This window comes from Ammospiza nelsoni, chromosome 3 (genome assembly GCF_027579445.1).
Source record: "Ammospiza nelsoni isolate bAmmNel1 chromosome 3, bAmmNel1.pri, whole genome shotgun sequence".
Classification (NCBI taxonomy): domain Eukaryota; kingdom Metazoa; phylum Chordata; class Aves; order Passeriformes; family Passerellidae; genus Ammospiza; species Ammospiza nelsoni.
The window spans coordinates 4,485,678-4,507,585 of record NC_080635.1 but is presented as its reverse complement, the minus strand read 5'-3'; the positions used below and the strand labels follow the sequence as shown (position 1 = coordinate 4,507,585).

The 21,908-nt window shown below is 40.4% G+C and overlaps 1 protein-coding gene across 2 annotated transcripts in view; it reads left to right on the top strand.

Annotated features, from left to right (window-relative positions):
* Window positions 1–21,908, top strand: part of EML6 (EMAP like 6) — a 92,658-nt gene that overhangs the window by 28,327 nt on the left and 42,423 nt on the right. For both annotated transcript variants that reach the window (XM_059467494.1, XM_059467495.1), the window contains exons 3-11: window positions 3,961–4,059; window positions 5,118–5,186; window positions 8,946–9,131; window positions 10,946–11,081; window positions 13,342–13,543; window positions 17,036–17,173; window positions 18,902–19,158; window positions 20,173–20,385; window positions 21,000–21,167. In XM_059467494.1, the coding sequence (XP_059323477.1) occupies window positions 3,961–4,059; window positions 5,118–5,186; window positions 8,946–9,131; window positions 10,946–11,081; window positions 13,342–13,543; window positions 17,036–17,173; window positions 18,902–19,158; window positions 20,173–20,385; window positions 21,000–21,167 (1,468 nt within the window). The remainder of the gene's footprint in view (window positions 1–3,960; window positions 4,060–5,117; window positions 5,187–8,945; window positions 9,132–10,945; window positions 11,082–13,341; window positions 13,544–17,035; window positions 17,174–18,901; window positions 19,159–20,172; window positions 20,386–20,999; window positions 21,168–21,908) is intronic.

Genomic DNA, 21,908 nt, shown 5'->3' with positions numbered 1-21,908 from the left:
TTTAGTCAGCATTCCCAGGGGAGCTGGTGTCTGTCACAGGGCAAACAGACACTGCTTGCAGCTCCCAGTACAGAGCTTTCCTTCTTTTCTATCCAGAGGCTGTTCAAAGCCAGGGAAGATCTGTGTTCCAGCCCCAAAACACAAATAAATGCAGCAATCAGGAGTGGTACAGATGCAATAAGAACTGTATTCTTTTCACTGCTAGTTCTGCCAGCTCTCCACTTCCTAAATAGAAGTAGGCAGGGGCAAAGCCCAGGTGACTCTGCTGCATTCCCAGAGTGGATCTCCATGGGTTCAGCTCAGCTCTGTGTGTGCTCCTGTGCAGGAGCTGCTCCATGTGCAGGGATCTCAAACAGGGCCCCCTCACCTCTCCCTGAGCCCAGTTAATTCACTTTTGCTGACCCAGAAACTCTGGGATATCTGCTCCTTTTGGATGAATGAGTGGGGAATTATTCCTGCTGGCCAGGCTAGAGATGACCCTGCACAGAGACAGTGCAGTTGTCCTGCAGTGCCTCCCTGGCCTCCTGTTCCACAGGTGGGGAATGCAGATTTGTTACAGTTCCTAATGAATGGAGATCATCCATACACAGGGGAGAGCTTGAATGCTTCCTTTGTTTATGTACCTTCAATACAGTTTTTGGGGACAAATAGAGCGAATTTCCTATTTTGTGTTACCCGTGTTTAATACAGTCCTGATGGGAGCTGAATTTCTTGCAGAAGTGTTGCTATTTAAAAATACATATTTTAGTTTGGGCATTTTCTGTCTGAGCAGGAGCTGCCATTTGGCAGGAGGGAAACTGCACTTGGTTCAAACATTTAATGAGGAGCTGTCATTTTGCCTGTAATTAGAAATGGCTTCTCTTCAATCAGGAGTTAACTACAGTTTCTCCTTAAACATCTCCTCTTCACAGAATTACCTACAAAGCAAATGCCTCATCCTGAACTATTTTATCAATGCCCCACAGCTCAATTTCTGCTCTGAGTTATTTCAGATTAACCCTTTTTTATGTGCTTTCTAAAAAAAATTTCTTTATGGAGTGGGAATGGCACTGCCTTAATGCATACACACCTGATGAAAAAATTAAAAATGCAGCACTAGGCTTCTTCAGCCAGATATTCCAAATCTGTATAGATTTAAAAATATTGTTTAATTATGTGCCCAAACTACTTGGCAGATATTTTCTACTGGTAGTTCTGGGAATTCTCTGAATAGAATTCTGTCATATTCTCTTCCAGAAGGAGAAATAAAAGTTTGTTTCAACCAAAAAGGAAATTCAGCATATCTCACTTTTCTGCTGGCAGGAGGCCTTCCTCAGCAGGCCAAGGTTAAAAGAAAATATAAAGTGCTGCTTAATTTCCCATAGTGCTTTCCCTGCTGATACCAAAGTCAGCTGAAGAATAAACTTTTTAGGACAATTTGAAGTTTTAGAAGGCAGCCATTCCTTACTCCAGCACTGGACACAGTTGGAGGAGTGATTTTTTTTTCCCTAGTCAAATATGCATTGTGAAACTCTAACAGGTCCTTTATTCCCTCCTGATGAGACATTTTACAATATACTTCCCAGCTAATACATAAACACCACTCTCCCTAGAACTAATTTCTATGAAATTTCTATAGAACTAATTTTTGTGCCTCTGCCCCTTACTGGAGCTCCTTTTGTGGTCCTGAGGGTTGTCTAGAGGGGTCTCTGGGGGTTGTTCTCACTGAGAGCCCCCATTATGACCTTGCCTTGATTTCTCAGGGCCTGCATTGGTGTTTCTTGTTACAGAACTGCCACAAGTCCCCCTCAGGTTCCTCATTATCTGTTTATCCACTGGTTCCAGCTACCTTTAATATCCTGTGTGTCTTTTATATTCTTTATCTAATTTGCCAGTTAGTAGCTGTGCTCTGTTTTGCAGTCTCAAGGGAACTGAGCATTTCTATTCTCCATGTTGTCTGTCAGGTCCCTCTTTTCTTGAGACTCTCTTTTTTAAACAAATCTCAATATTTCATTTTCCAGTACAGAGAGTTACAACTGTAACATTGAATTAAATTGTTCTCTAAAATCAAGGGAGTATAATTGCAGATTGTCCTGCACTCCCTGGATGGAAAAAGCTCTCTTGGCCCTAACTCTTCCTTGTGGTTGTGGCCAAAGTACCCTGAGGGGAGGCTTTTGGGAAGCCATGGATAGGCATTGTCTGCACTATGAAACAGGTGCCATTCCCAGTACTGAGGTCTGATTTCCATTTCCCACTGCTGGGCTGCTGATGGATGCAGGGCTCCTATGTGAGGTTCTCCTGTGTCCTCAGTGGCCCTGCAGCTGGGAGTGCTGTAACCCTGACACTGACCAGCTCCAGCACCCTGAATTCTATTGACTTTCTGAGTCATGTTAAAGCACAGAAATCCTTTCACATTGTGACTTCCTGCTAAAACCATAATTTTATTTCTTTGTTCCACCATACAAACTTCTTTAACTCTCCCTTCACAGCTCCATTATGACTCAGAGCCCGTTGACAGAGTTCTGCCCTCCCTGTAGGGTGATCCCTCCCCGGGAACCTTGTTCAGAAAAATATCTGAGCACATATCCTGACTGCCCTGTGAAAACCTTGTGTTCCTCTAGGAACATTTAAGTTCTCTGTATTTTTATTTCCATGGAAGGTGGCTGGACTCGGAGGAACTTGTGGAATAAGTCTGTAAATAGTTTTTTCTGGTGGTGGTGGTGAGTTGGGTTTTTTGGAGAGTTTTTGTTTGTTGTTTTCATTAATACCACATTGCTTGGTGCATTTCCTGGTGGGACAGTGCTTGAGTTCTGCATTATTCACTAGGCAGATTTTGTATCAGGGTAATGCCTGTTGTCATTCTCATTAAACCAAAGTCCCAAAATATCAATTTCATTCCTCTAAATCAACAAACTATAACTGCTGGGACAGTGAGGGGTGTGTGAAGCTGCTGCAGTTAATGCAGAGGCTGTCCAGGGGCTCTCCCAGGAGGGAAAATGTGCACTTGTATTAACACTCAGGAATGGATGAAAAAGCCCTGAGTACCTGCTCTCAGAATGAAAACTGGAGCCTTCTGCTCCTCTATGAACAGTTATTTCCTCTCCCTGTTATTCAGTTGTTGAGAGCTTTATTGCATTTAATATTTTTCCTAATACAGCATTTTAGAGGAGTCTGTGGTAATGGCACTTATTTTCTTTGCTGGCTCAGTCCTTTTGTGTTATCACAGACAGTTCCAGATTTTAAACAATTTGCATACTCAAAATTTGAGCCAATTTTTTTATGGAATTCATGTAAAGTGGGCAAAATTAGGGCAGTCACTGGAAGGGAAAAGACCTACAACTTCCACAGTAATGTCATGTCACAGATGGATGCACTCAGCTTTTTCACTGCCAGAATGCCACCTCCATTTTATTCTGTTCTTTTTATTTCTTCCATTATTGAGATGGTAAAATTATTAAAATTAAGTTTTTTTAATTGATGACCAATCAAGCTTTAATGAGCTTGGTTATTAGTTCATTGTTCTAGTTGTTTTAACTGGTGATGTGATACACTAAGCAATAAAAAGGCAATTATTAAAAGTACATCCAGTTCTGGTTCTACAGCTCAACAAAATGAGCATAATGAACAAAGCAATAGCTGGAACTAGTGAAAGCTTTCATTTCCCTTTCACTCTTACTATCAGATTAATAAATCAAAATACTAGGAGGTGTGCACCTGAAACAGGCACCTCAGATGTTTCAGGATAAGATTTCATGTGGAACATTGGTGGCCTGAAATCAATAACCTGACCTTTTAGAGAAGATGAGACATTTCAGTGCTCTTTCCAGTGAGTAAATGTTGAGTGTGAATCTCTTTGCTCTTGCAATGTGGTTCAAACCCAGGTCACATGTGGGAAAATCCATTTATGCAATAATCCTGGGAGCTACAGCAAAGTGATTTGGGTTGATTTCCTGTTAACTGGGTTGTGTTGTTTCTCCTCAGCGTTTGGCTTCCGTGGGGCTGGATGCCAAAAACACGGTTTGTATTTGGGACTGGAAGAGAGGAAAGCTCCTGGCAACAGCTACAGGCCACTCTGACAGGGTAATGTATGGAAGCATTCCTGGGTTCTGTCTGGGAGCTGCATGGGTCTTTCAAAAGGCATTTTTGTTTCTGTTAAGTTGATGCAAAGGTAATTCTGGTTGTTCTGTCTGGTTTTTAAAATACTGGACAAGATGTTTATTCCTTCTCATTGGGCCAGACCTAGCACAAGGCTCTCTTAGTAACCTAGGGAGGAAATACCTTGTACCTACACACTGAGTAGGATGATCTGTAGCTCTTCATAGGAGATGTGAAATGGGTGCTCCATGGATGCTCCGAGATCATCTTGTCTCTGAGTATCACAATTTAAAAATACAATTTGTTCTGAGGGCAAATTTAGTTACATCCCTTTCAGTTTTCCTTAAGACAGTTACCTGTAGAAGAACCTTGATTGAGATAAATATTTCTTTTATATATGTTAGCTTCAGGTAAAGGATCATAAGATGAGAACTGATGAGGTATAATTTTACAATGTTATTCAGGATTAGAAAATGTTTTACCAGGTTTAGCATAAGCAGAATACTTCCCTGACATATATAAGCACATGGATGCATACATTAAAATAAATTATGGACACATTCTGACAACTTGTATGTATATTATCATATTATAACATGGTTTACCTCTGTGAAAGTTTTGCTGCTGACCTCAGTAAGTGCAAGATCAGGTTCCAGATAATCAGAATTCTCCAGAAAATAGGCTGGAAGTACTAAACTCTTAGTTCCAGTAGACTTTCCCAACCAGAAAAAGGAGCTTCTGCACAGAAGAGGGAGTGGGAAAAATGCCTATGGAAATATTGTTTATTCAATAACATCCTGGAGCTGGAGTGGATTGGCAGTGGGGAGACAAGGGTGAAGTGTGTTGACAGAACTGTGTGAGGAACCCTCTGTGTTTGCCTTGATCTTTGATTAGAAGGAGTTTCAAATTTATCTGTATAGTGTTCCTTCATTTTTATTAATATGTTCCAACAGAAATTATGGCTAAGCCTTGGTAAAAGCAAGCTGACCCTAAATACCATTACTGTATAGGATAAAATATCAGCTTAATGTATTTCTTAACAGATATTTGATATTTCCTGGGATCAATATCAGCCAAACAGAATTGTCAGCTGTGGAGTAAAACACATAAAGGTAAAGAGCTTTCATTGTTTACTTGGAAAATGTACTTGCACAAAAAAAAAAAAAAAAATCTGTGTTCTTACCTGATAAGGACTTGAAATATAGAACAGATAATATTTTTCTTTTTTTATGTGAACATTTTGCAGAATGTTTTGTTTGAAGCCAGTTCAGACATTCAGCAGTGCCTGAGCTGCAGATTACCTGAACAAGTGAGGAAGAGTCTTTGATGTAATTTTCATCATTATATACTTATAATTTTGGGTCTTATTGCCCACTCCATTCCACCCTAATGGTCTCAGCCTTCAGGGCTTTCTGTCATCCAGCATCACAGAGGTCACTGTGCAGAACCAAGATAAAAAGTGTGAACAGAGTGACCTCCTGCACTTGGGCTTCTCATGTAACCCCTCTGAGAGCTGTGCAGGGCCTGCAGAGACAAAACTCTGGTGCCCCACTATTTGCTCCTCTAATCACCCTTTATGGAAGTGTTTGAAATAGAAGCCTACATACATAATAGATGTTTAGGATAAAACATTCCTATGACTTTGGAAAGCTTAGAAACAAATCCTTGTCTGCCAATATCCCTTTCAGGTTTCTATTTTTCTCCTGTCTCCTCACAAACATTCCTAACAGATGGCAATTATTTCACATGACTGGGGTGGGAAGAGCTTTAACTAGAAGTTTAGGAAACCAGTTAATATCTCTAGTTCTGGTTCCTGAGAAGCTCGTGCCCTTAAACCACCACTCCTTCAAGCTGTGGGTGTTTTTGGCAGCAGTGATACCATCTGTTGTGTTCTGCAAGCTGTTTTCCAAAACCTGTGTTTGTTTGGCACCTGTCTTCTCTTTAAAATGGCCATAATCACCCTGAACACAGAGAATACCAGGCACTGTAAATCCATGGAGATAAAGGAATGCCAAAAAATAGGAGAAAAGCAGCGTGGAGGGGAAATTACTCTGTGTTCCCCTCCAGTGGTGCTCCAGCAGCTCCTTGGTACGAGGCTGTGGGGATGTGATGATAACAGCTCTGAAGGAATTGTATCACTGTGGGAACTGGGCTGTTTATTCTTTTAGCACTCCAGTTCTGCTGGCTCATTTGGCTGAGCAGGGATTAGAAGCTGAGGTAAAGCCCAGGAGCTCAGGAATCTCTCCCTGAGCTCAGGATCCTCCCTCCACCCTTCTACCACTGCTGCCTTAGTGTTAGAGAACTCCTTCCTTCTAGCACTCCTTCCTCAGCTGACCAGAAAGGAGGAGAATTCAGAATTTAGGTTTTACTCAAGCAATGAGAGCCCTGGGGACAATGCTCCCTCTGCCTTCTAAATTGGCTGATATTCTGAGGCAAAGGGAATATTTAATTGAATTAAAGAGAAGGAGCTGAAATTAAAAAATCTTGATCCAAGGATTTTCTGGAATAAAGAATTTTAGAAAAATACCTAAAAATTTGGCTGTAGGCAAATGAAGTGGGAACAGAAGGATGTGATGAATCCATGTCAGACACATCACTATTCCTGTCCAGGGTCTGCCAGATGACAGAGCAGGGGTGGCTGCACTGACACACTGTGCTGTGCTGCACCCCAGAGATTTGCTGTTCTGTATCTGCACCTGTCCAGAACATCCTGGTGCTGACAGGACTGGAGATTTCAGCACTTCTCTTGCACATCTCTCATTGATATTCTCTTTATTCTGCCTTCCCTGGAATGTCTGGTCCTTGAGGGGGAGCTGAGTACACAAACTGTGGTCTCTGCTTGATTGTCCTGCTTGTTGGGTAGATCCCTAATTAGAGTCCCAAGTGTTTGAGGTACATGAATACAAGGAGCTGTCAGTGGGGAATGAACTTCTTGATAACATCTCCAGTGTTAGGAGCTACTGATTTGCTACACTTTTCAGAATATTAGCCAACTGTGTGCAATGGACCCAAGAGCACAAGCATTTCATGTGCAGATAGAAATTGTAGTTTATTATAGTTATTACAAACTACTATTGTTGTAGTTTACTATGCCTTATTTATTTACCAAATTAAAGCTGGAAGCATCACCACAGCATGGGGTGGCTCTCTTTTTAGAGTATGTCTTGAGGTCTGCCAAGTCTCACTTCATAAATGGAATGGTGACGAACACTCAATGCAATTTCCAGAGCAAACATGTCTTGAAAAATAAGTTAAAAATCTAAATTGCCTAAAACAGGCCTAACAAATGGGCAAGAATGGAATTTCCTCAAGCCTATGTTACCTGAATTACCTAAATACATGCATCTGCCTTCAAAACTTCATGAGACGGACTTATTTGTAAGATTTAAAAGAAAATTAAATTCTTCCTGGGTTCACCTGGGATTTAGAAGTGCAAACCCAGTGTTTCACTCTTTATTCTGTGCAACAGTGAAGTTTAGGAACATATTTTCTATATAAAATGCAATCTGACATGAAAACATGCCTTGATTAATGTTTTGCACAAAGCTCTGCACAGAGAACTATTCATAGAAAAAATAAATAGAAAAGGATAAGAACTGAGCAAGCATGTGTGATACAGCCCAACTTTTTCCAGGCTCAGGATTAATCACCTCACACAGCCTCTGAATTCCAGGCTCTGGAATTACAGATGATGATGATAAAGTCTCAAGAGGCCCAAAGACCCTCTGGAGATGTGTTCTGCCTGTGCTGTGCAATTATAGCAATAATCCTCCTTCACACTTCCGAGGTGCCTGGAAAGCTCCTGGTAGTGTTCAGCAACCAACAGGATTTCTGAGCAGCTAACAAAGCCAGCATGATTCAGCAACCACTTCTTTCCAGCTTCTATTCTTTTTTTTTTTTTTTAATAAAGAGCAATACTGTGTATAATATAGTTTTAAATTACATTCCTTCATTATAAGTTAAAATCAAGTATTTTTGGTTTCCATTATACTGTACTCCTAGTCTAAGCTTCTGCTATTTTCCCCTCTTGGGTTTCTTTTGCCCTTATTATGCTTATGAATCAAATAAACTGAGAATTATATTTATTTAAATGATATAAATTATATTTATTTATATTTGAAAAAAACACTCTTACTAAAAAACAAATAGTTTGATATTTCTAGCTCACCTCCAAAGACAACCTTCTGAGACAAACTTTCTTTTCTTCACTCCTCCTCCCCAGTCAGTCTTGGATTCCTTTTTGCAGAATGTTAATGACTTTGGGGTGGCAGCTGGAAGTCCCCTTTCCTCACTTGGGAACCTGCTACTCTGAGAGTCAGGGAGCTGTCTCATGTACAAGTGTTTGCAGTCCCCATGAACAGATGGTTTCTCAGTAACTGTGACTATATTTGAGGGGCAGAACTCTCTCAGTGCTCTGGAGAAGGACAGAAATGTCTGCTCCAGCACACAGGTTGTGTAAGATAAAGCATTCTATCACTTCAGTGCTCTAGCTGTGTTTTGCAGACAAAAAAAATTGGATTTGCTTGGGTTTAAAAACATGCACTTGTCTGGATGGCATTTCCCAGCAAAACTGATAAAGGGCAGTGAGAATGAGAAGGGGCAGTGAGGCAGTGGTGAGGCAGCATTGAGCCTCATCCCCTCGGGCAGTTTGAGCCTTTGTTTTGGGTTTAGATGTTCTATATTTGCCTGGAACTTTCCTTGGTAAATGGGCAGGTTTTGGGGTAGTGAGTGTTCTGATAGGACTGAGGGAATCTCTTCAGTGCCTGCCCAGACACTGCTCTGACAGGATGTGTGTCTGAGAGCTGCACACTGATGAGAAAAACCAGAAACTCTGCGGAAACCTCTCCTGATCTGCCATTTACATTTCACAGTTTTGGACACTGTGTGGAAATGCCCTGACAGCAAAGAGAGGAATATTTGGTAAAACAGGAGATCTCCAAACAATCCTGTGTTTAGCCTGTGCTAAAGAAGACATCACCTACTCTGGGGCTTTAAATGGGGACATCTATGTTTGGAAAGGGCTCAACCTGGTGCGCACAATTCAAGGAGCACACAGTGTAAGTGATGTTTTATTTCTGTTTGATAAGGAGCTGTTCATTAAATTGAGAGACTTCCTGGAGGCTTAGCTGCAAAGATTTCCTTCTGTTTCAGGTCAGAAGGATGGCTGAGGCTGTTCAGCAATTAAGAATTTAGATGTAATGTTGTAGTTGTTGATATCTTGCCAACAGATGCTGAGCTGATAGTGCCAACACTGCTGGTATTTATAGCCTCCATCTAACCAAGTAAACAAACCTCAGATGAAGTCTGTACATCTAAAGTTTCACAGATTGAGTAGCTTCAGTTATGATCAATTTACTTAAAAATAGTTGGTAAGCAGATTATCTAGGCTTAAATAAAATTTTCCCACTGAAATTCCCAATGCTGGAGACTGACTCCTCAGGAGAGCTTCAGTGTGGAGCAAGCCTGTTGAATATGGGAGTTTGCACTCCAGCCACCCTCCAAAGAGTTTATACTCCAATTGCCTCCATAACACACACCCACAAACCACCACCCCCAGTCTGCAGCTCTCATCATTACAGAGTGAAAGGGGGATGTGCAGGATTGTGTTAGATTTCTAACCAGTCCAATACAATTAATTTCTTTCTGGTTTTCAAGTAGGGATTCCTTGTCTTATTTCAAATGAGGACTGCTCCCATTTGGAATATGACTGTGGGTAATGGCATTCTGATGTGGGGTTTCTGATCAAAAGGAAACAAGACAATTTTCTTTAGAAAAGTGGTATGACATCTAACACTTGTTACTATAGTTTTGTTCTAGAAAGAGCACTGCAAGAATAATAGTTTTTTTCTGATCTCCCAAAATTAGTTATGGTGACAGTTTATCAGGATTTGTAGGACCTCTTCAAATGAGATCTAAGGACTGATTATTTACAAAAGTAATCCCTAATTTATGAAAGCAGAGAGACTGGAGTCAGTGGGACATTTTACCTGAGGAGCTACCATGAAACTGCAACTGCAGTAACACAGGAATGTCTTTGGCAAGCAATAACCCCCTGTAGTATATTAGCAGAATTCTGTTTGCAGAATTTTAGTTAGGTTCATTAAAATTATTAAATACAACCTCTTTATACATAATGTGATGAATTATGGAGTTTGCCATTGCTAACACACAATCTTTATGTAATTTATAATTAGGAATATTAATTTATGAAGACATTGCACAAAGCCACTTTGAAAATGGAGGTCTTCTCTCCATTGTATTTATCTCCATGCAGTTCAACTTATCTCCCAACCAAGGTTTTCCTGTTAAAATACTGGCTCAGCAGGCATTCCTTGAACTATTCCAAGGTAGTTCAGCACAGTCATTAATCATGAGGCATTTTCAAAACCAAGGAGAAATTCAGACTGTCATAGAAACTTGTTTTCAACAAAGAGAATGAATTGACAGTCTTTCAGTTCCTGTCAGATCCCAAACGATGTCTGAACTGAATTCATGATGAATGTCTCAGTCACCTCTGCTCCTGGAAGAACATTTGTATTGCTTGTTTGCTTGGTTTTGTTTATCACGGGCAACTCTTTACTTTAAGTGCTCCACTAGTTCTTCAATTGTCCTTGTCATAATATTCCCAAACCTAAATGTGAAGTTCTGCAGATAGGCTGTGTCACTGCTATTTGCACAAAGGTTTCTGCATAAACCACTCGAGTGGAGCACTTGAAATAAAAGCTTTGTTTGCTGGTTTGCTTTCTGGATGGGCAACATTCTGTGCCCAGCAGTTTCTGGCCTTCAACAAGAGTCTCTTTGAAAACGTTTGCTTTGTGTGTTTAAATTGCTTGTAAAGACCTTTGAAACTTGGGCTGCTGTTGGTTGACAGGCTGGAATTTTTAGCATGTATGCCTGTGAAGAAGGCTTTGCCACTGGAGGGAGAGATGGCTGCATTCGCCTGTGGGACACTGAGTTCAAACCAATCACTAAAATTGATCTCAGGGAGACTGAGCAAGGATACAAAGGTAATGAGCTGTTCCTTTAATGGTTTTTCACACATCTGGGTAATGGATTGTGACAGCATTTAATGTAAAGCATAGATGTCTGCATACTGCTGACTTTTTACCTTAATGACTGTATTTATTTTGGATCTGTGTTCCCTCTCTGACAATTCTGAACCTGTGGAGTTTCCCATGGTTCATGGTATAAACACAGGGATAAAATCACTGCTACCATTATGCAAATGCAAGAAGATAAGTGAGAACTAATTAAACACCTTAAGATGGGAGAATGAAGTTAGTCAATCCTTAATTAATTAATTACTTGCAATTCATTTAACAAATTGAGATTTTTGGAACCTAATACTCAGAGATGCTGACCATCTGAACACTCTACTCATGCACTTGGAATGGTAGCACTTGGCAGATTTGTTGGAGAGAATGTTATTAAATTGGTGATAATCTCATTTGTTGAATCTAATCCTGCTTCCTGTGAGCTCAGTCATCACTTTATTTTATGATCTGAAGCACTTACAATCTCATGCATCACAATGCACACTTTATCAAGGGTGTAGTGTTCACTCATAGAATTTAGCCCCCAAAAAAACACCCAAGCAGCAGTCCCTGTGCTCTGCACTTCTGGCTTTATGTGTTTTTTTGCAGCCTCAATCATAATGTCTAGCATGAATTTCTAGAAAACAGCAACAAATAACCAAAAATCAAAGATCTTGGGCAAGTGAAAGCTGCCTTTGAGGCTACCCCCAGCCTCAAGCTTTCAGTTGTCATTGGCACCGATGAATTTAAGCACATCTGAAGCTTCGAGCAGCGGTGGAGCCTTGATGCTTACCTGGGACCTTCTGTCCCTCCCTTCCAGTTATTGTTCCAAAGCATTTGCAAAGGCATTATCTGTCAAACAAACCCTGAGAGCAGATAATCTTCCTTCATGTGCTCACAGAGAACATTGCCTATCCCACATCCAAAGCTGTGTTTGTATTCTAAATCTTAACAATGTCCGTCTTCCACCAAATTCTAATCTGAATTCCATTGTGTGGTCATTGGTGTGTACCAAGATGAATGTCAGAACTTCAATATGAATTTAGCTAAGTCATAAAATGGCATTAGAAAAATTAAAAGCTGTTGGAAGTGGACAGGAAAATAAATTAGGATTAATTTAACCTTCTCAGGAGATGAGAATATTTTATTTATGTGACCAATATTTAACTGCATTATGTATTTGGTTCCAAAAAATGTGAGAATGATGATGTGAGGGTGACCTTGACTGCATGAGAAATGGACTTTTTTATTCATTCACATCTCACAGCATCCAGATCTATTATCCAAACTTTTTTCATGTACTGGAACAGAAAATACAAACCCTGCAAGCAGTTGACCAGAGAGTGCTACCAAATTGCTCAGCCTGCTAAGAGGGTGTTTTTGAACTTGTGGTTGGTAAAATTCCAGCTGCAAAGTAGGGATCAGATTTGTGAATAAGATCAAGTTCTCTTAAATTTATACAAAGCAAAATTCTGTTGGCTTGGGAAGGAGGGATATCTTTTTAAATATTTTTTTTAATAATCCATTTTGATTAAAGTGGAGAAGTGTGATACATGGGTACAAACCATTTAAATTCACCATTAAAAATTTTATTTAAATGCGCAGAAAAGTAAAGCACTGGAAAAAGGAATAAACCAACTTCAGTCACAGGAACCCCTTGACTAAATGTGAAAAACGCCAATCTATTGTTTTTAAAATTTTAAAAGTTTAGTAGTAATAAGATGGTTATAAAAATAGTAATACAATTAGAGTAATAATAATTTGGACAATAACAGTGATGTCCAGCTTCCCTTGGTCAAAACTATAAATCCTTGAGTTGATGTTTGTCTTCCTTTCTCAAGCTGCTTTTCTCTGTTTTGTTAAGGTGTGAGATAAGCATGTTTCCTTTATATATATTCCAAAGCTATAGTTTCAAGGATACAAGCAATATTCTAAAATTATACTTCAAAAGGTTTTATTGCAAACCTCTTTAAGGCTTAACTACAAGCAAAGAGCAACATCCTTAACGCTTTCGTTCAAATGCTTCTAAATTAATTGTGAACAAAAGATGGGTTCAAAGGCCTTCTTCCATGCTTTACTTTCCTCAGTTATTATTAGAATTCATCTTTACAAGTGTCTCCACACATATCACAATCACAAATGCACACTTTGTATTTCACATCTGGAATTGCAGCAGTGTTGGCTGTGCCCATTGGCACAGCTGGCACTGAGGCAGCTCCCGCTGTGTCCCCAGGCCTGTCCATCCGCAGCGTGTGCTGGAAAGCTGACAGACTCCTGGCAGGGACACAGGACAGCGAGATCTTCGAGGTGCTGGTGAGGGAGAGGGACAAGCCCATGCTGATCATGCAGGGCCACTGCGAGGGGGAGCTCTGGGCCCTGGCTGTGCACCCCAAGAAGCCTCTGGCGGTCACCGGCAGCGACGATCGCTCCGTGCGGTAAGGCTGCACTCCTTCCTTCATTCCATTGCTGCACATGCACCTGAAGTTGTAATTTTGTTGTAATTTTGACTTGCTGGCCTTATGCTAAGACTCTCTTAAGACAACATTCACCACCCCCTCCCCCATATTTTTCTTAGTAACTTTGTTTTTTCTCTTCATACTTGTTTTCATACTTGGGTGCCGCACATCGTGCAAAAATAATCTGAATTTATGTTCAAAATGTGCTGCATTTACATCTTCTGCTTGTATTATTGATTTAGTCCTGCTGTGTACAGGGCATCTAAATGGGGAATGGTCACCTCATATTTCTCTTCTGGTAATATCAAGCAACAAGCTTAAAGCCTAAATACTTTTGTCCAGTGTTTTACTTAGAAGGTATTTGCCTCAGCCTTGAGTGTTTAGGAAATCTGATCTAAAACTAATTCAGTTACAATGCCAGAAAATGAGATTAATGAGAATGCACCAACGTCATAAGGGGAAGTGGAGGGGCAGGCACTGATTGCTTCTGTCTGTGACCAGTGACAAGACCCAAGGGAGCAGCTGGAGCTGAGTCAGGGGAGGTTTCGAATGGATATTAGGGACAGGTTCTTTCCCAGAGGTGGTGGGGCACTGCCCAGGCTCCCCAGGGAATGGTCACAGCCCCAGGGCTGCCGGAGCTCCAGGAGTGTTTGGACAATACTCCCAGGAATGCACAGGGTGGGATTATTGGGGTGTCTGTGTAGGGCCAGGAGCTGCACTGGTGATTCTGATCCAACTCAGGATATTCTGTAATCTTGTGTTTAGTAACTCCATTTGTGTCTTCAGGCTTTGCAGCAGCGTTTTTAAATTTTGTCTACGTATTTGTGGACATTGTCACAAAGTCAAGGATGCTCCTTTTCCAGTTCAGAGTCTTCCTGAGCCCACACCCACAGAGCTGCTGTGTTCTCACCTGAGCATGGACTCTGCCCAGTGGAACTGATTATTTACCTGTGATTAAAGAGATGGGGGTTTTCCTGAGCCAAAAATCCATCTCCTACCATACACCCAGCTTCTGATTCCTGCTCCTTCAGATTGCACATTATGATTCACCTCTGCCTTGAGGCTTGCTGCCCAGCTGGGATTTCTTTTTTCTTCCCTTTCAGTCTTTTCACTTGTACTGGTTTCCTATCCCTGCCATCCCTCATCTCATTCTAACTCCAATTAAAATCCAAGTGAGAACCCCACAGAACTGCCAGCTGTTCTCTACAGTTGTGTTTTCTCCCTGCTCCCCACAGAGGATTATTTCTCTCAGGTTGTGCAGTGCATGAATGGTCTCCTCTGCTGGGGTTTGCCTGCCCAGTGTCACAGAGAGACACAAATGTCCTGGCAGGGTTCAGGTCAGTTCTGGAGGAAGGGCTGCAGAGCTGGGATTAGCATTGCACTGCCCTCAAGCCAATAAGCCCCACTAAGATGGGATTTCTTGTCTTGAGCTCATCCCCTGGTGGACAGAGTAATTCAGCTCCTGGAGCTGCTGACTCAGAGCCTGACCCTGCTCGTGCCCCTCCAGGATCTGTGTGCACATCAAACCTTGATTAGTGCTGCTCTTATCATTCTTATCTCTGCTGGAGCAGCTCTGATATCCCTGATGCCTTTGGATGTGCCATTCTCTCCAATGTGCAGGGATTTTACTGCCTGACATCACACATCTTTGGGCTGTTTGGGCACTAGAGAGGGTAGCATTTGAATGCTACTGGGATTTTTTATAGACTGTGGCTTCGTGTGAGGAATTCCCGTGAAATGTATAAATACTTTCAATAAGATAAAAAAGTACACAAAAGTATTTTCCTACAATTTTTCTGTAATATTTAAATTGCATCCACAGGGATATTTCTGTATTGCCCTTCGTTGGGTAAATTTTCTTAGTATTCAATTATCACACTATTTTTCAAAGAGTGGGTATGTAATGGGAATCTAAATTGGTTTAGAAATAAAAGTATTTAGTGAGTCAGATGGTGTTCTTGTGTCCGGGATGTCTGAATGAGAAGGGGATTTACTGCATTTTTCCCTAGCCCAGCTGAGAGAAGTCTCTAGCCAAATATAGGTTTCTAACATTTTAAATTTCCAGAGCAAACCATCTCAATTAGGAAAGCTGCCTCTTCCCTATCTCTTACCACAGGAACAGGGAAAAATTATCATTCTCTAAAGGCATAGAGAATTATTTATTTCATTTATTAAATAAACTGTCATGTTTTGCAATTGGACTTCCAGAGTATTGGACTGCTTTATGTGGAAGCAACATTTTGGAGCAATAATTGTATTCTAGTGTTTTCTTCAAAATCTTTCTAAACCTTCCTTGTTCATTCCATGTGATGTTTGGCTCACAGCTTCTCCCTTGTGAGACTGCAAGATTCTTGATCCTACCTCATGTTTGTCTTTGAAAACAGTTTTAATGTCCCACATTCATTTATTTTCCACCTTCTTGTCAGGCTCCATCCAAGTTGTGTTTATGCTGTTTATTCCAGTGCCAAGAACAGAACTTCTCCTTTGGAGCCTCTTGTGCTGCCAGAGCCTCCCAGCTCCCTGTGCAGAGCTGAGCTCAGTGGCATCCACATCCTTGGTGCCAGTGCCTTCAGTAAAACCAGGAATTGTTACTGTTCCAGAGCTTTTACTGGAACTCACAGGAGGATCTCCCATCCAGGCTGGGGCTCCTTTCTGGCCAGCTTTGCTCTACAGCTCAGTGTCATGTTCTTGCACAAATTGTTCTTTTCTCCAGTTTAACACATAATCACATCTGCTGATTCATAATTCACATATTTTACTGAAGGTGTTATCAGGACATTACATTGATGACTCTATCCTACCAAAACAAAGATAGTTGGGTATTTTCTTAATTCTTCTACCCTGAGAGAGGTCTTTTATGCATTTTTCCCCATTATTTCACTTGTTCTTTAAATTTCTAAGTATTGCAGCCTGCTGAGATCTTGTGGGTCAACCTGTAGTGATTTGGGAAGCTCCTTCCATTCCTTCAGAAAAATATAGGGGCATTATTTGCCTTTGTCTTAGGACAAAATTTACTGGTTGATTCTTTTCAATTGCATTGATGTGAATGAAGGAATCATTATGCAGTTTTGTCTCCTAGCTCATTCAGAGTAAGGACAAGAAAGTTTTTCCTGTGGTTGGAATGTTGATGTTCCCTAAGTGTTGCTTTCAGCGAAAATTTCATTCTGAGCTGCATTGACCCTTCCTGTCTACAGAAACTTCATTTTTATTATTCACTTTGGGGAATTCAGTCAGATAAGTGAAGTCTGAAAATAACACCAAATGATGATGAAATTGAGCTTCACTCTGTTTTCTTCTACCACAGTTGTGTTCAGGTTGAAAGGAGCTCAATCCTTTACACAATATTAACACAAGGGGTGTGTGCAAGTGATTTTCCCAGCTGAGTTAGACCTTTGGGGTTCCTCCTGAAGACACCCAAACCCTGGGCAGTCAGGAAAAGCCCCCTCCTGCTTTCCCTTCCCCTTGGGGCAGGTTGTGGAGCCTTGCTGACCATGCCTTGATCGCTCGCTGCAATATGGAGGAGGCCGTACGGAGCGTGTCCTTCAGCCCTGACGGGTCCCAGCTGGCACTTGGGATGAAGGATGGCTCCTTCATCGTCCTCAGAGTCAGGTAAGATGAGAAAACACTGGGTATCTTATCAGAAGAAAAAGAAATAATAATTGCAGGTTCATCTATATCCCTTTTAAAAGGTGGCAGTTTGGCAAAGAGAAAATCTATGCTTTAATAAAGTTCAAAATATTTATTCTTAGGAATAATGTTGATAAAATTTAAGATTTTCAAGTGTGGCTGTTTTCCTGTAGTCTGAAGTTATACAGGTATTTAGTGAGAAGAAAAATGCATAAAGGAGAAAACATAGTTTGGAGAGGGTCTTCTTCACTGATGATTTATTTCCTGGCATACACACACCAGGCAAAATAATTGGTGATCAAAAGACATTTGTAAGTGTTTTCAAGATAAACCTGAATTCTGTTTTTTGTGTAAGTGGAAGGCCTTTTTCTACATGGCTCAATCTTAAGCATTTTCTGTCTGAAATGCTGTTATGGAGGGCACACAAAAGCAGGTAAAGCCTTAAATTGGCCATAGAGTGAAATGGCCAAACCTTACTGTGATTTCAAAACACAAAAGCCGTTTAATTGATATCTGGAATAATTTACCCCCTCCTGACTATACTCCTTGTGTTTGCCAAACATATACTTAAAATTCTTGGAACTTTAAACTGATAGGAGGGAAAAAGCCTGGAAAAACCCCTGTAATGCTCTGCTTGAATGACTTTAACAAAACTTAAATGAGCTGTTCATATTAATTTAAAAGCCTTGCCAGTGACTATTTTTCTAAAGAAGTTAATCATCTTTATCTCCCAGTAATCTTGTCCTTGTTAATTTGTCTGATGCCTCCTAGAAATCTCTGTGTTGGGTTAGGAATGCCTCTCCTTCCAGGACCCTGCTTTTAACAGTGCTGTGTGTCAGGGTTTAAAAGACAAACTTACAAAATGTATCTCAGTAAACTTGGGTTGGATGCTGCTTCATCAGCAGTACTTCATTAGAGCAGGTGAAGAGAATCATTGTGGACAGGCAGAGTGGTTTCTATCTGCTGCTTAAAAAATGCTTAAAATCAATGCCTCTCCTTTCAGGACCCTGCTTTTAATAGTGCTGTGTGTCAGGATTTAAAAGATAAACTTACAAAATGTATCTCAGTAAATACTGAAGTACTAGCAGTACTTCAATAGAGCAGGTGAAGAGAATGAGGAACATTGTGGAAAGGCAGTGGTTTCTGTCTGCTGCTTTAAAAATGCTTAAAATCAATGCTTCTCCTTTCAGGACCCTGCTTTTAACAGTGCTTTGTGTCAGGATTCAAAAGATAGACTTACCAAATGTATCTCAGTTAACTTGGGTTGGATGCTGCTAGCAGTAGCATCCGAGTCTCCCAGTAATCTTGTCTTTGTTAATTTGTCTGATGCCTCCTAGAAATCTGTCTTGGGTTAGGAATGCTTCTCCTTGAAAGGAGTTTTATTTCATTTACCTGCTTTTAACAGTGCTGTGTGTCAGGATTTAAAAGATAAACTTAAAAAATGTATCTCAGTAAACTTGACTTGGATGCTGCTAGTAGTACTTCATTAGTGCAGGTGAAGAGAATCATTGTGGACAGGCAGAGTGGTTTCTGTCTGCTGCTTTAAAAATGCATAAAAACAATGGAAGCAATAGGAAGTTATCCACAAAAAAAAAGGATATTTCAAGTGAAATCTAATTTCTATTGTACAAATTATTCAGTGCATCTATCTCATCTGTGCCTTGCTCATTGCTGGTGTGCAGCTGTGACTGTGCCCTGTGGCCCCTGCAGGGACATGACCGAGGTGGTTCACATCAAGGACCGCAAGGAGGTGATCCATGAGATGAAGTTTTCCCCCGATGGCTCCTACCTGGCCGTGGGCTCCAACGATGGGCCCGTGGACATCTACGCCGTGGCCCAGAGATACAAAAAAATTGGGGAATGCAGCAAATCCTCCAGTTTCATCACCCACATTGACTGGTCTGTGGACAGCAAGTTTCTGCAGACCAACGATGGTGCTGGAGAGAGGCTCTTCTACAAGATGCCCTGTAAGTTTACAAGGGGCTTGTGTTGTGAATGATTAAATTTTGGTTTTGGTTTGAAGAGAACACCACAAACATGATACAAATATTACAGGTGAAAGTGGAGTTTCCTGGCTGGAACATAGAGAAATACCCACTGCTCATTTTTTCAATATCCTCAGCTTTAAGGAGAGGCTGTCTCTGCTGTGTAAATTACATTTTTTTTCATTACAACTTTTACAGCTTAACTCACTCTTAGGTAACTACCAAAGCCCCTCTGTCCCTATTGTCCTTTCTTGATGAATGATTCCTGTTAGTGATCAGAATGTTTTTAAGATTATAACTAAAAATAGGAGAATTGTTTGAGTCAGCTTGAATTGCTGAGGTTCTCAATGTAAAAGCTTGTTGGTAGAAACACTGATAACTAATTGACTTATTCTCACTCTTATTTGAGAATGCTTTCTAATATTTAGAGGAAACTTTTGCAGAAGAGAGCTTTAGAAATAAAAATTTGGGCTCTTTTGAGCTAGTTTGGCAACCTTCAATCAACTCTGAAACAGCCCCTGTAAGTAAAAAATACCAGTACAGAATGGCTGACTGACCAAATACTCACATTTCAGGGACTTAATGTGGATGAAAAACTACTAGCACATGAGCATGATTTAAAATTGTGGCACTTGAAAGTGTTCTAGGAACTCTTGCCATTCACAGTACTTTCTACTGAAGGCATTTCTTTGGTAGATTTGGAATGATGAAGTTTTTCCATTTTCGTATGTTTTTATCATGCCAATCCTAATTAGCATACTAATTCTCATTAGTATTCTAATTATTTCTAATGCAGCTGCATTAGAATTCCTCAGATGTGTGCTGTCCTCACACATCACAAATGAGAGATTATAGTAATTTAAAGGAAGATTGTGACTCTTCTTAATTGAGGTTAAAAATTAATTACAGCTAGAATACACAGATAAATACGATGAAAAGAAACAGAGTTTCTAAGAAGCAAATGATGAAATTGGTTATTCACCTGCACATTTTCAGCTGGGAAACATCTAACAAGCAAAGATGAGATCAAAGGAATTCACTGGGCTTCATGGACCTGTGTGATAGGAGCTGAAGTGAGTGGAATTTGGCCAAAATACACAAACATCACAGATGTCAACTCTGTGGATGGGAATTACAACAGCTCCGTGCTGGTGACTGGTGATGACTTTGGCCTGGTGAAATTATTCAGATTTCCGTGCCTAAAGAAAGGTAAGGTGGAATTTTGTATGGCTGAAAATGCAAGATTCACCTCAATACTGTATCAGTGTATTTTCTAATGGTGGCTTTTCTTTTTGGTGCAAAATTCCAGTTAGTGAGTGCACAACTCCTGTAAGTATCAATGGATACAGAGAGCAGACTTTAACCCTCTCTGTGTAGTTGTTTTCAGAAGTGTTAAGAATGTGTGGCTGCTTCCTCAGGATTTGCACATAAAACCAGCAATCCAAATCAAACAACCTTTTGCCTTTCTGTGAGCTTCAGTGTTTAATTTGATATCACATCTCAGTGTATTTTCAAAATTTGTGTTTTAGAAAAATGTAATGCGTGTGTTGAGTTGACAGTGGCACTCGTGGCCAGAAAGGTGAAAATTAAACCTTGTGTGTGTCTGGTACTTCCTGCCAAGATTGAAGTACTTTTCTGGCAACTGAAGATATTGTCCATATTATTTTTATATCATAATTACTTTTATATCAGCATATCAAATGAGGCATTTGAGTATTTTTTGGTTCAGCTTTCACAAGTGTATGATTCTATTAGGAACCTAACTTCATTAGTATAAAGTTAATTTTTCCCTCACACAGCAGCAGTTCTCCTGTTGTTTCCAGGAGCTAAATTCAGGAAATACGTTGGCCACTCAGCCCACGTCACCAATGTGCGCTGGTCCCATGATTTCCAGTGGGTTTTGAGCACAGGAGGTGCTGATCACTCCGTTTTTCAGTGGAGGTTTGTGCCAGAAGGGATAACCAATGGCATCCTGGAAGCCTCTCCACAAGGTAAACATCATCTCTGTTCAAGTATTTGTTAAATTAAATCAGCACAGAATGCAGCACTGCTGGGAGAGCTCTTATTGATTTAGCAGGAAAAAAAAAAATGATAATTCTTTGGAATTGCATATACTCAGCATGTTTGGGGCATTGAAGCTGTCAAAGACAAGCCTTGGTTTGGGCCACATTAAAAGCTGCTGCAGTCTGCAATATTTGTGTTGGGGAATACATAAACAGCATTCCTCAAAGTGTGTGAAAGAAGACATTTAGAGGGACTGGATAATTAAATTTCCAACCTTAACCATCTAACTTGAATTCATAAGTCACACTACACATTTAATTGTTTAATTTTAGTTTTCAATGCAATCTCACGTATCTCACAACAAATTTCTCATATTTATGCAGTAGCTGTACCTCAGATATTCTTCTTGTTATAGTCATGATCTTTATAATATCCTGCCAAAGCCATATGAACTGTGTCATGGCGATTGCTAAAATTGGGATTCCCTGCAGCAGAAGGGCAAAATTTCACTCTGTACATGCACAATTTGGTAAATTATCTAACTTACAGCAAATATTTTAAGCACAAAGAATGATCAGTGAAAGTTTTTATTTGTCATTTCTGTGTGTCTGCTCTCCAGACCCTGTTTTGAAAGCAGAATTCTCTGATGCTGGAATTGTACCAGTAGCTGCTCAGTGATTTTGCTTCTTTCTGCCACCTTCCTGCCCCGGGCAGGGAAACAGGAGAGA